At 44.8% G+C, this 15121-nt stretch overlaps 1 protein-coding gene across 1 annotated transcript in view; it reads right to left on the bottom strand.

The window, feature by feature from the left end:
- Positions 1-8148: 8148 nt before the first annotated feature.
- large1 (LARGE xylosyl- and glucuronyltransferase 1) overlaps positions 8149-15121 on the bottom strand; it is a gene marked incomplete at its 5' end in the record, with an annotated part of 131241 nt that continues 124268 nt past the window's right edge. The window contains 4 exons of the mRNA XM_083934899.1: positions 8149-8421; positions 10694-10889; positions 12402-12548; positions 12758-13036. Of these exons, the coding sequence (XP_083791025.1) occupies positions 8224-8421; positions 10694-10889; positions 12402-12548; positions 12758-13036 (820 nt within the window). The 3' untranslated portion in view covers positions 8149-8223. The remainder of the gene's footprint in view (positions 8422-10693; positions 10890-12401; positions 12549-12757; positions 13037-15121) is intronic.

Here is a 15121-nt window from a genome sequence, read left to right as displayed (position 1 = left end):
CAGAGCTCAGCAGAAAACGTCTTCTCACTCGGCCATTTTGGCGCACCCTGTACTGATTTAACTCTTTGCTGTCACTGTCCCATCTACATGTCAGTGGACTTCAGGAAGACGTAGGACAATGTTTTTTTCTGTCCTGTGTTTTTTGTTGTTGTTACAAATAGCAACATTTGATTGGCTTATTTAACCGCCACTTACTGCATAACGCACAGCTCAAGACCTCATGAGGTCCGAAAAGAGCTGGAAGCCTCTTCTGCCTAGAGACAACAACAAACTAGAAACTGATTGGATAACTCTATTTTCAAGGTTTTAGGACACTTAACACTGTCATTTCTAAAGCAAACTTAATAGAAAGTGAGGCTAAAATTAGAATTAAAAGAGATTAATATTAATTGGAATAATTTAAATATCCTCTCCGGGAACCATCACCTTATCGTGGTGAAGAGGTTTGTGTGTCTCTGTGAACCTGAGGGCTGTGTTGTCTGGAGCCTAGTGCTCCTGGTAGGGACTCCCATGGCAGAGTGGTCTCAGGCGAGGGGCCGGACTAAGAATGGTTCACAAAGACTCAATGGACAAACGAGGAAGAGGAAGATAGACCCTGCCCGGAGGAAGCCCGTCCCCGGCGAGTGCCTGGCGGCCGGGTTTGCCACGGACTCCGGCCGGGCTCAGCCTGAAAAAGTGACTTCGGCACCTCCCTCCTCTCCATCCTGTGGGCCCACCACTCGCAGGAGGAACCACTTGGGTTGGGTGTGCTGCTGCATGGGTGGCAGTGAAGGTGAGGGGCCTCGACGGACCAGACATGGGCAGCAGAGGCTGGCTCTGGGGATGTGGAATGTCACCTCTCTGTCTGGGAAGAAGCCGGGCTTGTGCGGGAGGTGGAGCGCTACCAGTTAGAGGTGGGGCTTACCTCTACACACAATTTCAGTTCTGGAACCGTAATCCTGGATAGGGGTTGGACCCTATTCTTCTCTGGAGTTGCCCAGGGTGTGAGGCGCCGGGCGGGTGTGGAGATACTCACAAACCCCCGGCTGTTCATATGCACCGAACAGCGGTTCAGAGTTTTCAGCCGTCTTGGAAACCCTGAACGGAGTCCTGCATGGGGCTCCATGAGGAGACTCCATAGTTCTGCTGGTAGACTTCTACGCCCAGGTGGGTAATGATGGAGACACCTGGAGAGGCGTGATCGGGAGGAACGGCCTCCCTGATCTAAATCCGAGTGGTCGTCAGTTATTAGACTTCTGTGCTAGTCATGGATTGTCTATAACTAACACAATGTTTGAACATTAGGATGCTCATAAGTGTACGTAGTACCAGAGCACCCTAGGCCAAAGGTCGATGATCGATTTTGTGATCGTTTCATCTGATCTGAGGCCGTATGTGTTGGACACTCGAGTGAAGAGAGGGGCACAGCTGTCAACTGATCACTATCTGGTGATGAGTTGGGGGAAGATTCTGGACGGACCAGGTAAGCCCAAACGAGTAGTGCGAGTGAACTGGGAACGTCTGGAGGAGGCCCCTGTCCGAGAGATTTTTAACTCACACCTCCGGCGGAGCTTTTCTGGCATCCCTGTGGAGGTTGGGGGCATTAAACCCGAGTGGGCAATATTCAAAGCTTCCATTGCTGAAGCTGCAGCGGTGAGCTGTGGCCTCAAGGTCTTAGGTGCCTCAAGGGGCGGTAACCCTCGAACACCGTGGTGGACACCGGAGGCCAGGGAAGCTGTCCGACTGAAGAAGGAGGCCTTCCTGGATTTGTTATCCCAGAAGACTCCGGAGGCAGTTGCAAAGTACCGACAGGCCAGAAGGGCTGCAGCCTCTGCTGTGTCAGAGGCAAAGCAGCGGGTGTGGGAGGAGTTCGGAGAAGCCATGGAGAAGGACTTTCGGGCAGCACCAAGGTGCTTCTGGAAAACCATTGGATATCTCAGGAGGGGGAAACAGGGAACCATCTAGGCTGTTTACAGTAAAGACGGGACGCTGGTGACCTCAGCCGATGAGGTAATCGGGCGGTGGAAGGGGCACTTTGAGGAACTCCTTAATGCTACTAACATGCCCTCTTTTGTAGAGGCAGAGCTGGAGGCTGATGGGGAATCATTGTCAATATCTCTGGCGGAAGTCACTGAGGTAGTCAAAAAAGTCCATAGTGGCAGACCCCAGGGATTGATGAGATTTGTCCAGAAAAGCTGAAAGCCTTTGGTGTGGTGGGGCTGTCTTGGTTGACACGTCTCTTCAACATTGTGTGGAAGACTGGGACAGTGCCAAGGGAGTGGCGGACTGGGATGGTGGTTCCCCTATTTAAAAAGGGGGACCAGAGGGTGTTAGCCAATTACAGGGGTATCAAACTACTCAGCCTCCCTGGTAAAGTCTACTCCAAGGTGCTGGAAAGGAGGGTTCGGCCTACGGTCGAACTTCAGATTGAAGAGGAACAATGCGGATTCCGTCTTGGACGTGGAACAACGGACCAGCTCTTCATTGTCGCAAGGATCCTGGAGGGGGCCTGGGAGTATGCCCATCCAGTCTACATTTTTTTTTGTGGAAGGCATATGACTGTGACCCTCAGGAGATACGGTGGGAGGTGCTGCGGGAGTATGGGGTGAGGGCGTCACTTCTGTGGGCCATCCCATCTCTGTACACCCAAACCGGAAAATCTGAGCAACAGGGACTGTGTTGCAGTCGCTCTACCCCACTGTTGTGACGAAAAGAGAGCTGAGCCGGAAGGCAAAGCTCTCGATCTACCGGTCAATCTTCGTTCCTACCCTCACCTATGGTCATGAAAACTGGGTCATGACCGAAAGAACGAGGTCGTGGGTACAAGCGGCCGAAATGGGTTTTCTCAGGAGGGTGGCTGGAGTCTCCCTTAGAGATAGGGTGAGAGTTTCAGCCATCCGTGAGGAACTCGGAGTAGAGCTGCTGCTCCTTTGCGTTGAAAGGAGCTAGTTGAGGTGGTTCGGGCATCCAGTAAGGATGCCCCCTGGGAGCCTCCCTAGGGAGGTGTTCCAGGCACGTCCAGCTCGGAGGAGGCCTCGGGGAAGACCCAGGACTAGGTGGAGAGATTTCTCTACAGTGGCCTGGGAACGCCTCCAGATCCCCCAGTTAGAGCTGATTAATGTGGCCCGGGAAAGGGAAGTTTGGGGTCCCCTTCTTAAGCTGCTGCCCCCCGCGACCAGATCCCGGATAAGCGGTTGAAGATGAGATGAGAGATAAGTTAACTATAACACTTAAAATGCTGATAAGTGATGACAATAAACCCTCTTGGATCTTGAATCTCTTGACATTATATAACTGGTTTTATTGGCTCTATGATGAGTAAACTTACTGTGAGATGTAAAAACAGCAAAAAAGTGGTAACCTCTTGGAAATTCCTGGAAGTATAAATACACACATGTGCACTATTCTAGAGTGTGTGTGTGTGTGTGCGTAACAGTGAGTGCTCACATGAATCCCTCTTTACTTTGGGTTCACAAGGCTAAATTGATATTGATGGAGACAGAAATGATGAAACAAAGTATCAGCAGAGTGTTTGACTCTTTGCTTTTATTCTGGTAGCAGCATCAGTCAGCACTGTCCTACTTACACACTGTAGCTCCTCCCAGCCCTGCAAAGAGAGACACACACACACACACCTACATCTACACACACACATACACACACACTCAGAACAGAGTCAAACTGCATACACACAATTGCATACTGAACACACATGTACACAGCGCATTCACAGACAGACAGACAGACAGACAGACAGGTGTGTGTTTGTGTGTGTGTGTGTGTGCGCGTGTGTGTCTGTGAGAGAGAGAAGCTGTGTGTGGGAGAGAGAGAGAAGGTTTGTGTGTGAGAGAGAGGGGGAGGGAGAGGGGGAGGGAGAGGGGGAGAGAGAGAGAGAGAGAGAGAGAGATAGGGAGAGAGAGATAGGCCTCTAGTTTCACAATGGTAAAAAATAATTATTTCTAATTAGTGTGTTTTACCTCCATTTCTGCATGCAACTAAGACAGCTAGCCTAAATGTGTAGTTTGTTTGTCAGGCAAGCTTTTAAGGACTTAGCATCCGTGTTGGTTGGTTCTATTCTTAAGTTTAAAGTTAACAATAAAAGTGAGTAAAATACTACTTTGACCAAACAACAACAGTTAGTAAGAAATCTCTGGAAGTGGACTCTACCTGGGATGAAAGCAGCTCCAGCAATTTCTACACAGAGGATTCCCACTTTCCAGTGATCATTTTGCAGGACTCTTCCAGGACATTTTTAATGATGACTGTACCTGGCTTGACGGACAGGTATCGCTTAGAACGGCATGAAGTCTATAGCTAGAAGGAAGTCATCTCTTATATGTTCAGAAATTGTGACATATGTAAGTTTTTTTTTTTACAATGATGGTTTGGACAATTCTAACCTTAGCCATCTTCTCTCTCTTATATTTTATTTTTTCTCTCATGTGTTTTCCATGACTGGAAAACTGATTGTTTCAAATGTGTTTGTTTCAAATTAGCTGCTACAGTATGGTGCAGAAGTTCTTCCTCTGGTCCCAGTCACCAAACAGCTTCAAGTGTATCAGCTCCACCCTGAGGATTGGAGTCATCATTTTGTTTCTCTATTATATTTAATATAACATTTAATACCACTGTCAGATTAAAACATTTCTAATCAGGTGCGTTGCTAGCTCGTAAAAACATTGCGGACTGTAGCCCAGAAGTCAGTCCTTTTCATACGGGGGTTCAGGGGTTTCTCCCCCGAGAAATGATTGAAATTGCGTAGATAAGAATACAATTGTGACGTAGTTTGAGAAGGAAAGACCAATGGTCATGTGTGACTCCTGTCGGGGCAGGTCTACTTCGTAGTTAAATGTTTCTGTTAAGGATAGGAAATGTCAGCACAGACACCAGCAGCCAGAATGAGACATAAGAACAGCCTACAGCCTCAGAAACACTGACATGCACCGACCCGATGTCAAGTGGACCGGGCTGAATCCACTGCAGGTCTCCTGAAACTGTGCAATCTAGAAAACATCACTGCTCTGATGTTTGAGTAAATGTGTCAGTGGAGTTTTGTTCGTTGCTTGTTCTTACGGTAAACAGGAAGACAGCGAGTTCTTCCTAATAATATTTACTGTATTTCTAATTTTCTAAATTAATCTATTTGTCTTTGAAACCTGCTTGTGTAAACACATGTGCATAGAATTTAATTTGCCACTTTTTTAGGAGAGTGGCAGTCATGCTGTTGTGGGAAAATAAATAAGTTAATAAGAGATTAACTCAGTGCTCCACCAGCCACAAACCTGTCTCCCTGCTGTTTCAAATAGATCTCAGAGTATCTCCTTATTACACAGTCTGTGTGTAGAGTATCTCTATCAAAAACAGGTTTTCATCATTTGCAGTCACTATGGCAACCACGGAGGCATTAAGCTCAAAGTCTCCAGTTAACAGAGTCACTGTTAAACCCAAACACCGGCAAGATAGTGTGCTTTAAGTTTGATTCTGAAGTTATCAAGTCAGTCTGCTTTAAGTTTGATTCTGAAGTGTGTGGACGCGTTTTAACTGCTACAATGTTGCATCTGTTGCTGCTGCTGATGCAACGACATAAAAGTCTACTGTACTGGGCTATTTTCATCATCATTATGTTTTTTTTTTGTATTTGACGGCACAGAGGTCCGGGGCTGGGCCCGAATGCCCAGTTAGACCTGGGCATTCGGCTCATGGTTCTAATATCATGGTTCATGGTTCTAATATCACTATCATTTTTCTGTTATCTGTTATCCATTCATGACTTTATCCAAGTTTAATTTTCATTCATCATATATTATGACTATGATATTATAGTGACTGTCAGACTGTGTGCTCTGGGTGGAGATGTGTCTATAACAGGAGCTACAGCAGTGTGTGACAAACAGGAGAACACACACCGCTGCAGTGCTATCGTACACCACTGTAATGTCATCAAACTAGAGGCCAGAGTGAGGAAGAGATGGTGAGAGAGAGAGTGTGTTGCCTTCCTGCAGGTGGTTGATTTTCACCATAAACCGAATAATAAAAATGGACGTAGCTTCGAGGTCTGCCGAAGGTGATGCCAATGCAGAAGTGCCTTAAGGCAAACTTCTCTCTAAGGGTCAGCAGGGTGCATCTCCACTGGCCCCTAAAAAAGTCTGATTGTATAGAATGTCAAAGAGAACAATTGATTAATTACCACAGTAAACATACCACAATAGAGGCTTAGTGATACATTTTCTCGGCACTGTGTACATTAAAGTAGCTGTGAACTTTGAGTGTAGCCAGTGTTAAATTATGAGGACTTTGACCCTCTCACAGTGTGTTTTCACTTAATAGTAAGTTTATAGTAATATTGTGGGCGCCTGAAAATGTGTTGCTCAGCTTTTGGCACCTTGCTAACGTTAGCTAGATAGGCAATCATCAGCTGGTAACTTAAAGTGTAATTCTGGTGCAAAATCATCCTGTGATCTTTTTTGACATTTACATACATCAAATAAGCTATCTAGACAGTTTTTTTTATTAACGGAGAAATCCCGGGGAGTCGCTAATAGTCGCTAACAGCCTACCATGGCTAACACTGATTAGCCTGGAGCATTACAGTGAAGGCATTAAAATGGGACTCTTCTCATGCTACTGCAGAGGTTTGGTGTTATTTTGAGCAGTATTAGTGGTTAAAAAAGACGTTATAATGCTTTCACCGTACTTCCCCGAGCATCCGGCTGTTAGCGCCTGTTAGAGACTCAACCGTATATCTCCTTTAATAGTTGTAACATGAATAAAACTGTCTCAGCGGCTTATTTGATGTATATAAGTGCCAAAAAAGACTGATTTTGCGCCGGAATTTCACTTTATGGGAAAACTGGTGATTTATAACCGGCTCTGTGTCACTGCAGCGCACGGAAGCTGATACCAGAGTTCCCTGCTCACCCACAGGCAAAAGCCTGTTGGCTACGACCACAATGACAACCTCGAGGATTCCAAATGGTAGTCCACAAACCATGGGTGATGTCACAGTGGCCATGTCCATCTTTATTATACAGTCTATTATTTTCAGTTTAGACTCTCTTTCCTGTCCTCCCCAGATCCTCCTGCTGGAGGAGACACTGCCCTCCTTGCTCCACCCATCAGGACTGTTAACATACTGATAAATAATACTGATTGTTGGAAAGAAGAGTTAACAGTGAGGTCAGTGCTGCTTGGTGTGGTGGTGGGGTGTGGCAGCTTCGAAAAACTGAGAGGACCCACTCGCATCAATTTAAAATACACAAAAAAGCACATTGCACCGGCTGCTTTCACGTTCTGTGGTCGTGACAAAACTTATGTGGAGATACTCTGAATATCAACGCACGGACGACCTCCAGCCGTCTTTGCATTTAACTTGCCCTGTCATATGAAGAGGAGGACTTATTCTGATCTGCATCAGCTGTGAAACAAAGGAGCAGCAGGTGGTGGGTTGGCCGGATGCTCGCTCGTGTTGGTCACTCATCAAAATTACTTCTTTTTTAAAAAAAAAATCTGTGTTGACATGTTTACCACTTCGTCTTATCTTGCCGCCTGGTGACCATTTGTATTTCAGTCGGGCTGTGCTGTCGGTCAGACTGCTGCTGCTCTTTGTTGGCACTTAGAAGGCGCAAACAGAATATAAGCCCACAATGCTTCACATCTTCAGCACTGCTTCAGCTTTTTGATAAACACTGTCCTGAACAAACAGTCACACACTTTTCATCTGCCCGCATGTACACACACACACACACACACACACACACACACACACACACACACACACACACACACACACACACACACACACACACACACACACACACACACACACACACACACACACACACACACACACACACACACACACACACACACACACACACACACACACACACACAATGTTACAGGCAGTCACTGGCCTTACAAATAGGGCAAGGCATTAAATGTCAGCTTTCCTTGCCTGCTGTAAGTCAGATTTCAGAGCCAGAGCTCAGGGTCCACACTGTCAGGATCTGGGACCTTGCAGTCACTTATGTTGTCTTTCTTAACTTTTACATCCTAACAGGGGTGATCTCCTGGATTATCTCTTCCATCCCTTGCAGTCCCACACTAAGGGTCAAATGTTCTAACAAAGTCTTACGGACTCAAGTCTCAAAGTATCCTGGTGGCCTCACATTGGCTGTCCCCCCTTCCCCAGCCCAGAGTGTGTCAGTAGTTCAGGGCCGGGGGTGTGAGGGTCTGCAATGGTGGCTAGCTGTTGTTCTCAGCCGTCATGTATTTTAGGGCAGCGAAGCCGTAGCGGCGCGACATGTTCTGCTGGAACTCCTCCTTCAGGGTCTTGAGGCAGACCCGATACTGCTTGTTGGAGCGGAACTTGGTGATGTCGAAGCTGGGCGCATGAGGCATGTGGATCATGTAGGCATTGGGAAGAACCACAAACTCATACTCCTGTTGAGAGAACAAAAACACTGTTGAGAGAACAAAAACACTGTCTTTTTTGGCAGGAATATACATCAAATAAGCCATTGAGACAGTTTTTTCTGGACGGCTGAGAACTACAACCACCTCATGTCTTTATTACAACACCTCATACAAGGAGCCCTTTTGTGTCCACCTGTTAAATGTACATCTAATATTCCTTTTAGCTTCACCAACTCCTGAGAAAAATATGAGTACGCTGAGTGGCAGTTTGATTGGAAGTTATAAGAATATAAAAATGTATTACTTAGTATTAATTATTTATTTGCATTTTTATAAGCAGATAAGGTGTGATGCTTAAAGGACTCCATAACCAAAGAGGTCAATGTAGTCGTAAAGTCCTGTGATCCTTTTATTTTGGATATGGGGATGATGGCGGAGGTCTTTTAAGTGTAACTCCGCCAAAAATCGAACCCACTGTCTTTTTTGGCATGAATATACATCAAATAAGCCATTGAGACGGTTTTTTGGGTGATCATCTATTAACAGATAAATCCCGGATGGTTGCTAACAGCCAGATGATGTATATTCATGCTAAAAAGGACCATGGGTTCGATTTTCAACACTGCAGCTGCTAGACTCACTTAAGAAAACCTTTCGTTTCACTGCAGCAGGGTCTGACAGTCTGATCTACACTGTTCTGGTTCTAGTCCTAGCTCCTCCCTCCCCTAGTGCCCAGAAATACAGTGTGTGCAGCAGCGCGGTGCTGGCATTCCCTTGTTGTTTAATATTGTACCAATAATTTAACAATTGCTACAAAGTATGGTTATGTGAAAGAGTATGTCAACGTCAAGAGTAGAGTAACATGTACCTGTAACAAGCAACCAAGTGATGAGAACACAATTCTCAAGTGAATTGATAAATACTACACAAAACCCACCATCATGGACTATGTGCTCCCAATGTTTTCTAATAATCCAAGAAACACCTTTGGCTGCATCATTTCTTTGTCTCATATTTGATTCATTTTGTTTCCTATCATTACAGCATGACAACAGATAGATATACTGTACATTTTATTAGTTATTGCTTAATTCTACACTGAAACAAACTTTAGTTGTCCAATCTGTCTTCAGCCATGCTATAGATGGGGCTCTAGGGAGGGTCGACTTTGGTTTATGACCAGAAACCTGCAAAACTGATGACATTCCAATCAGCCTCAGCTGCTGTGTACTAATTACCTATACCTAGTCTGTAAAGTGTCCTGAGATAACTTTTGTTATGATTTGGCACTATAAATAAAATTGAATTGAATTGAATTAATTAATACATTTAAGCATGCTAACAGTATGGAGAACATGTTAAACATTATACCCCCTTAACATCAGCATGCATTATCATTGTGGGGGGGTCATCCCTGAGCCTCTGCCTTTGCTGATTTGATTTAGCATTTTAGGGCTAGAGGTTATGGTTAGGGTCAGGAGTAGGGTCAGGGTTTGCCGTGGAGTTCGCCACTGATTGTGGAAAAATAACAGACCAGGGAACATAGGACCTGGGGAACATAGGAACGCTCCCATTGTGAGCAGGTTAGCAGGGACATTAGCATTTAGCTCAAAGCTCCACAATGCCTCAGTACAGCCTCACAGAGCTGCTAGCATGGCTGGAGAGTCTTCTCAGCTTTAATTGTTTTTTATGTTTTTCCTTTAGCAAAAATTGTGTATAGTATTGTATGTGGTATCTGTTACTTTTATAGGTACTCTGTTGAGGTTCTATGCAAGCTGAGGCGACACTTAAGTGGAATTTAGTGTGTGTTGGGATATTCAACTCATGTCTGAGAGGTGTGTTAAAAGTGCTTAGTTACGTTTTATGTTAATGGAATAACAAAACAACGGGGGACTTTTATTGTAAAGTTTTGATAGGAAATGACATGGGTATATCTCTGCTTTTAGCCGCTCCTACAGCTTGCCAGCTTCTAAACAGCAACAGCAGACATTATGACGTAAGAACAAGAATGTTTGTAGTAATATTCTGAATATGAGTTGAGCTGGTGCCATGTAGTGAAAAAAAAACAGCTGATCAACCACAGCAGCTCAGACAGAGCCTGACACACAAAGGTGCTTCAGCAATGGACAATATGAGAAATATAATGTGCTTTTTGAAGATCAAAGCATGTAAACCTATTGTAGTTGACCTGAAAAATACAAATATGACCCTGAAAACTAGCATAATAGCCTCTTTAAATAGACACTTTAGACAGGTGGACAGAAAGTAAGAGTGGGGTTAGTGGAGGTGAGTAAGTTACCTGTGCATCCAGCTCCATGATGTGAGCCACCTTGTTCCAGCCAAAGCCCACAAAGCGGCGGTCATACTCAGGACTGTCCCTCCTCACCATGACGTAGGGCTCAAAGTCAGCTTCCCACTGCACTCTGTAGGGCGTGGTGGCTGTCCTCCATTTGGCAAAGTTAGTTGGTGCGTGGCCTTTAGTCCACACATGGTACCTGGAAGGAGAGAAAAAGAAAATATTTTATTAAGCTATAGTCGGAGGGATTGTGGACTATGCTCTAACACCCAGTCTTTGTGAGACAAGTGTGATTTATAGTTTGTAAAATATCAGGTGTCATGCTAATAACAATCCTCTGTGTGTATAGAAGGTCTTAAAAGTCCAGACTTTGTTTATACATTGTTTACCTCACACTCTAGACCAAATCTTTTTTGATGGGAAAATGTTCTGTTGTCTCATTTTCTGTCTGTGTCATCAACACTTCTCCGCAGTGTGTGTATGTGTATTATCTTTCCTATTTTGAGTAAATGCATGACCTCACAAATCCACCTGCCAAAGGAGGGTGTGTGGTCACTCCTCCAATTCAAAATTATGAGATACCTTGCAAGAAGGGCCACAGTGCTTCATTGCGCTTTTGTCAGGGTAAGATCCCCCTGATAATACGCAAAGAAAAAGGCATGGTTCAATTCTTCTACCTGTGACCTGTGTGTCAACTTCAAATATAGAAGACCAGAATGCTGATACGTTTGGACATGACAAAAATGTGTGGAAAAGACTGGCAGGGGCCTGCTTGCATCTGCGACAAGTAGGACTAACCGCAGGAAACATTTTTGAAAGCTTGACCTTAAGCTGTGATCACACCGCAAGCGAGTAACACGCCACTTGATCATATTTGGAGCATCGCACCAATCGCACGTTTGGAGCATTGAGGCAGTTATGTAGCAGCTGCCTGCAGCTCTACTCTGCTGTTGTGCTACATGGGACATGATGCTAGTGCTAACCAGGGATCTGAATGCTTAAAAGAACAGGAATGAGCTCTCAGATGAAGTGTGTGGCTTTAAAAGAGCTGTTGTGTTGCAGTGAGATCAGGCCATCAGTGATTTAACCTCCGTAGCTGTTGAGGGTGCTGACCTGCCTCCACGGCTCTCCTGTAGATCAGACCGGGATAGGCTTCACTCTGCAGTGACGGCTTTCTTCTTCTTCTGGATAACCAGCAGACTCGATGCCTAAAGGCACGTTGCTGCCATCCCCAGTCCATCCACTATATTATATCCAGAGGAGCAGTCTGGACTACAACAATGGTGGCTGTGTTGTGATCCCCTGGTGATCCTCCAAGTGGTGTTGGACATGAATATCGAACGATTTTCACATCTATTGTGTCGCAGAAATCGGGTCTGTAGATTGACTTTGTATGTAATCGTGCTGCTTCTATCGCGTCCATCGCAGGCGGTGTGATCACAACTTAAGACATATGAAACTTGTGTATAATCTCGAATAGAATTGAAACAGGGAAATGAAAGGAGCTGCTGTAATGTTTTATTAAATGAAATCATGATTTTGGGCAGCTGGTGGCTGAGTGGTCAGAGCATTCGCCCCATGTAAAGAGGCTGAAGGCCACGGGTTGAAGTCTGACCTGCGGTCCTTTGCTGCATGCCCCCCCCCCTCTCTCACCCCATTTCCTGTCTATCCTATCTAATAAAACGCTTGTAAAACATGATTTGTCGTTCACCTGAAAGTGAAGAGTGTGCCCATGTCCAGCTGAGAGAGCAGCTCAGCCTTGGACTTTGGGTAAGAAAGACGATATCTCAGCGTCTCAAAGGCTGGAACTACTAGAGCTTTCTTGGCGCTGGCCATGTCCAGCTGCACCACTGACTTCCTACAAACACACAGATAAGACTGGATTACATACTGTATATTACCAAAGCGTGCATGTGCAATATCTCATATAAAATGTATTTCAAAAAATCCTAGTCATCTTTCTAAAATGAGATAGATAAGATATAAAGATATGAAAAGCAAAGTGTAAAGGTGTCAGTAAAATGACCAACGTAGGTGCATTCCTGCATATTCTGTGTGTCTTCTTACCTGAGGTACTCATAGAGGCCGTACATGGGCAGGAAGTCGATGTCTGATAGGAACATGTAAGGTGTGTTGACCTGTCGCATGGCCACATTACGCAGCAAGTTGACTGGGTAGAACTGTCCCTCTTTGTAGACAATGTGGTAACCAACATTCCCGCGACTCATCAGCACCTCAGAGCCCTGAGCGTAGCGCAGAAACTGCTGGGCCTCAGCATCGGACAAGTACAGGGCCAGGCTGATGGGGCCTTCCCAGTGCTTACAGATAGCCTCCAACATCTGAAGCCTGCAGAGGGCGGGACACAGGGATGGTGACATAACCAAAACGTATCACTTTATGACCCCAAAGTGAAACAGATTTTTCTTGGTGTGAGATAATGAACATAATAGGTTCTGTGAAATAATAACTAAAATTCCATGCTAGCTTAAAGTGTAATTACGGCATAAAAAAATTTGCATACATCAAATAAGCCATCGAGACAGTTTTTTAAACTATCGACTGAGAAATCCCAGAGAGTCGCAAACAGCCAGATGTGGCTAACACTGGATAGCTTGGGGCAGTATAACCCCCAATGGGCTCCTTTCTTTTGGATTGCATTTGGTATTCCACTTGAATGGACTTTATTATAAGAGGAGCTGGAACCGGGGCCAATTGGTAAGTCTTTTAAAACACTCTTTTAATAAACTCTGGGTTCACTAACTACGTTGTCGGTGCTTCGTTTTCTCTTCTCATGCTACTGCAGAGGTTTGGTGTTATTTTGAGCAGTATTAGTGGTTAAAAAAAGATGTTTTAATGCCTTCACCGTACTGCCCCAAGCTAATCAGTGTTAGCCACATCCAGCTGTTAGCTACTCTCCCGGATTTCTCCATTAATAGTTCATACACAAAAAGAACTGTCTCGATGGCTTATTTGATGCATGTAAGTGTCAAAAAAGACCATGGAATGATTTTACGCCGGAATTACACTTCAAGTAACTTATAAAACAGGATCAAATGGGGAGGTTTTTTTGAGATCTCTGGTGATCAATACTTTAAAAAAAAAAAAAGAGCATGCAGTTCAGACCAAAGATTTGCAATGAGATGAGTTGAATGGACAACGTTGAAAAATTTCTGGTCTAAACTCTGACATTCTCCCACGCAGACACATGGAGAAGACACATAGAACGGCCCCAGCTGGGATTTGAACCAGGAACACTCTTGTTGTCAGGCGATGGTGCTAACCACCACCCCACCATGTGGGTTGCTTGCTTTTCACTGGGACTGACGGAAGCTCCATTCCTCGGTCATCACCAGTGTAATACAGTGGTGATTGCTCTAAGACCCCTAAAATGTCACCAAAAAAAGAAGTGGTGAAATATTTACTGCTCTGTGTACATTTCATTCACTAAATACGTGCTAGAAAGCCTTTGTTCAGAATCAGCTACTAATCACAGGTAACCGGTGCAACTTCCTTCTCATTCATCCCCACAGTGACACAGTACTTTACACAGTCAGACACTCAGCTTCTACTGAATTCAATGGGGAAGCGTCAAGCATTCCACTGCAGCCAAAGTAGACGCTCATTGGAGAAATGCTGCGCTTTGTCCCGCCTATCGGACGCTCAGCGTCTCTAGGGGTCTATGGGACAGTGGGCTGGCACGGATACTCGGCTTCTGCATGATGATTGGATGAGCTGTCTGAAACGGAATCCTTTTTTGATTGACAGCTAAATGAGCGAATCAGTGATCTTGAAGAATAAACATCCATGGAGCATTTTCCAAGTTTTTCATTCCTTTTTTCTGAACTAATCCGGAGACTTTACAGATCCCAAAGGCGTTGTGTTTGGTGACTCTGTTCTGCCACTCTGCGGTTCCTTTCCCCAACAAGCAGCGACAGAAAAAAGCTATTAAAAAATTTAAAGCACATGAAAGTAGTATTACACACCGTCATGCTATCTCTGTGACTGCACACAAAAAAAATAACCCTGTAAATGCACAGTTGTCCAGTGCTTTGATGAATCAAAACAACCACAATATTGTTAGTGGAATAGCTGATACAATCAGAGGCTGGCCAGTTCTTCAGTATGCCGTTATTATGGATAGAACGCAAGACATTTCCAGGCAAGAAGAAGAAGAAAGTATTTGCCTGCGTTATGTTGACAATGACCTGAAGCCCCATGAAGAATTCATCTGTTTTTATTCGGTTTCTGATACAACAAAAAAAAAGCCTTGCTGGAGTACTTAAAGATGTCCTGCTGAGATTAAATTTACCAAGGCATGATTTACAAAGTCAAACCTATGATGGGGCAGCTAATATGGCTGGGAAACACGCTGGTGCACAGACACTGATAAAACAAGAGCAGTCACTAGCACTTTACGTTCATTGTGGGGCC

This window comes from Echiichthys vipera (assembly GCF_963691815.1).
Source record: "Echiichthys vipera genome assembly, chromosome: 20".
Lineage (NCBI taxonomy): Eukaryota > Metazoa > Chordata > Actinopteri > Perciformes > Trachinidae > Echiichthys > Echiichthys vipera.
Note: the sequence above shows the minus strand (reverse complement) of the source record. Positions and strands in the feature narration are given on the sequence as shown.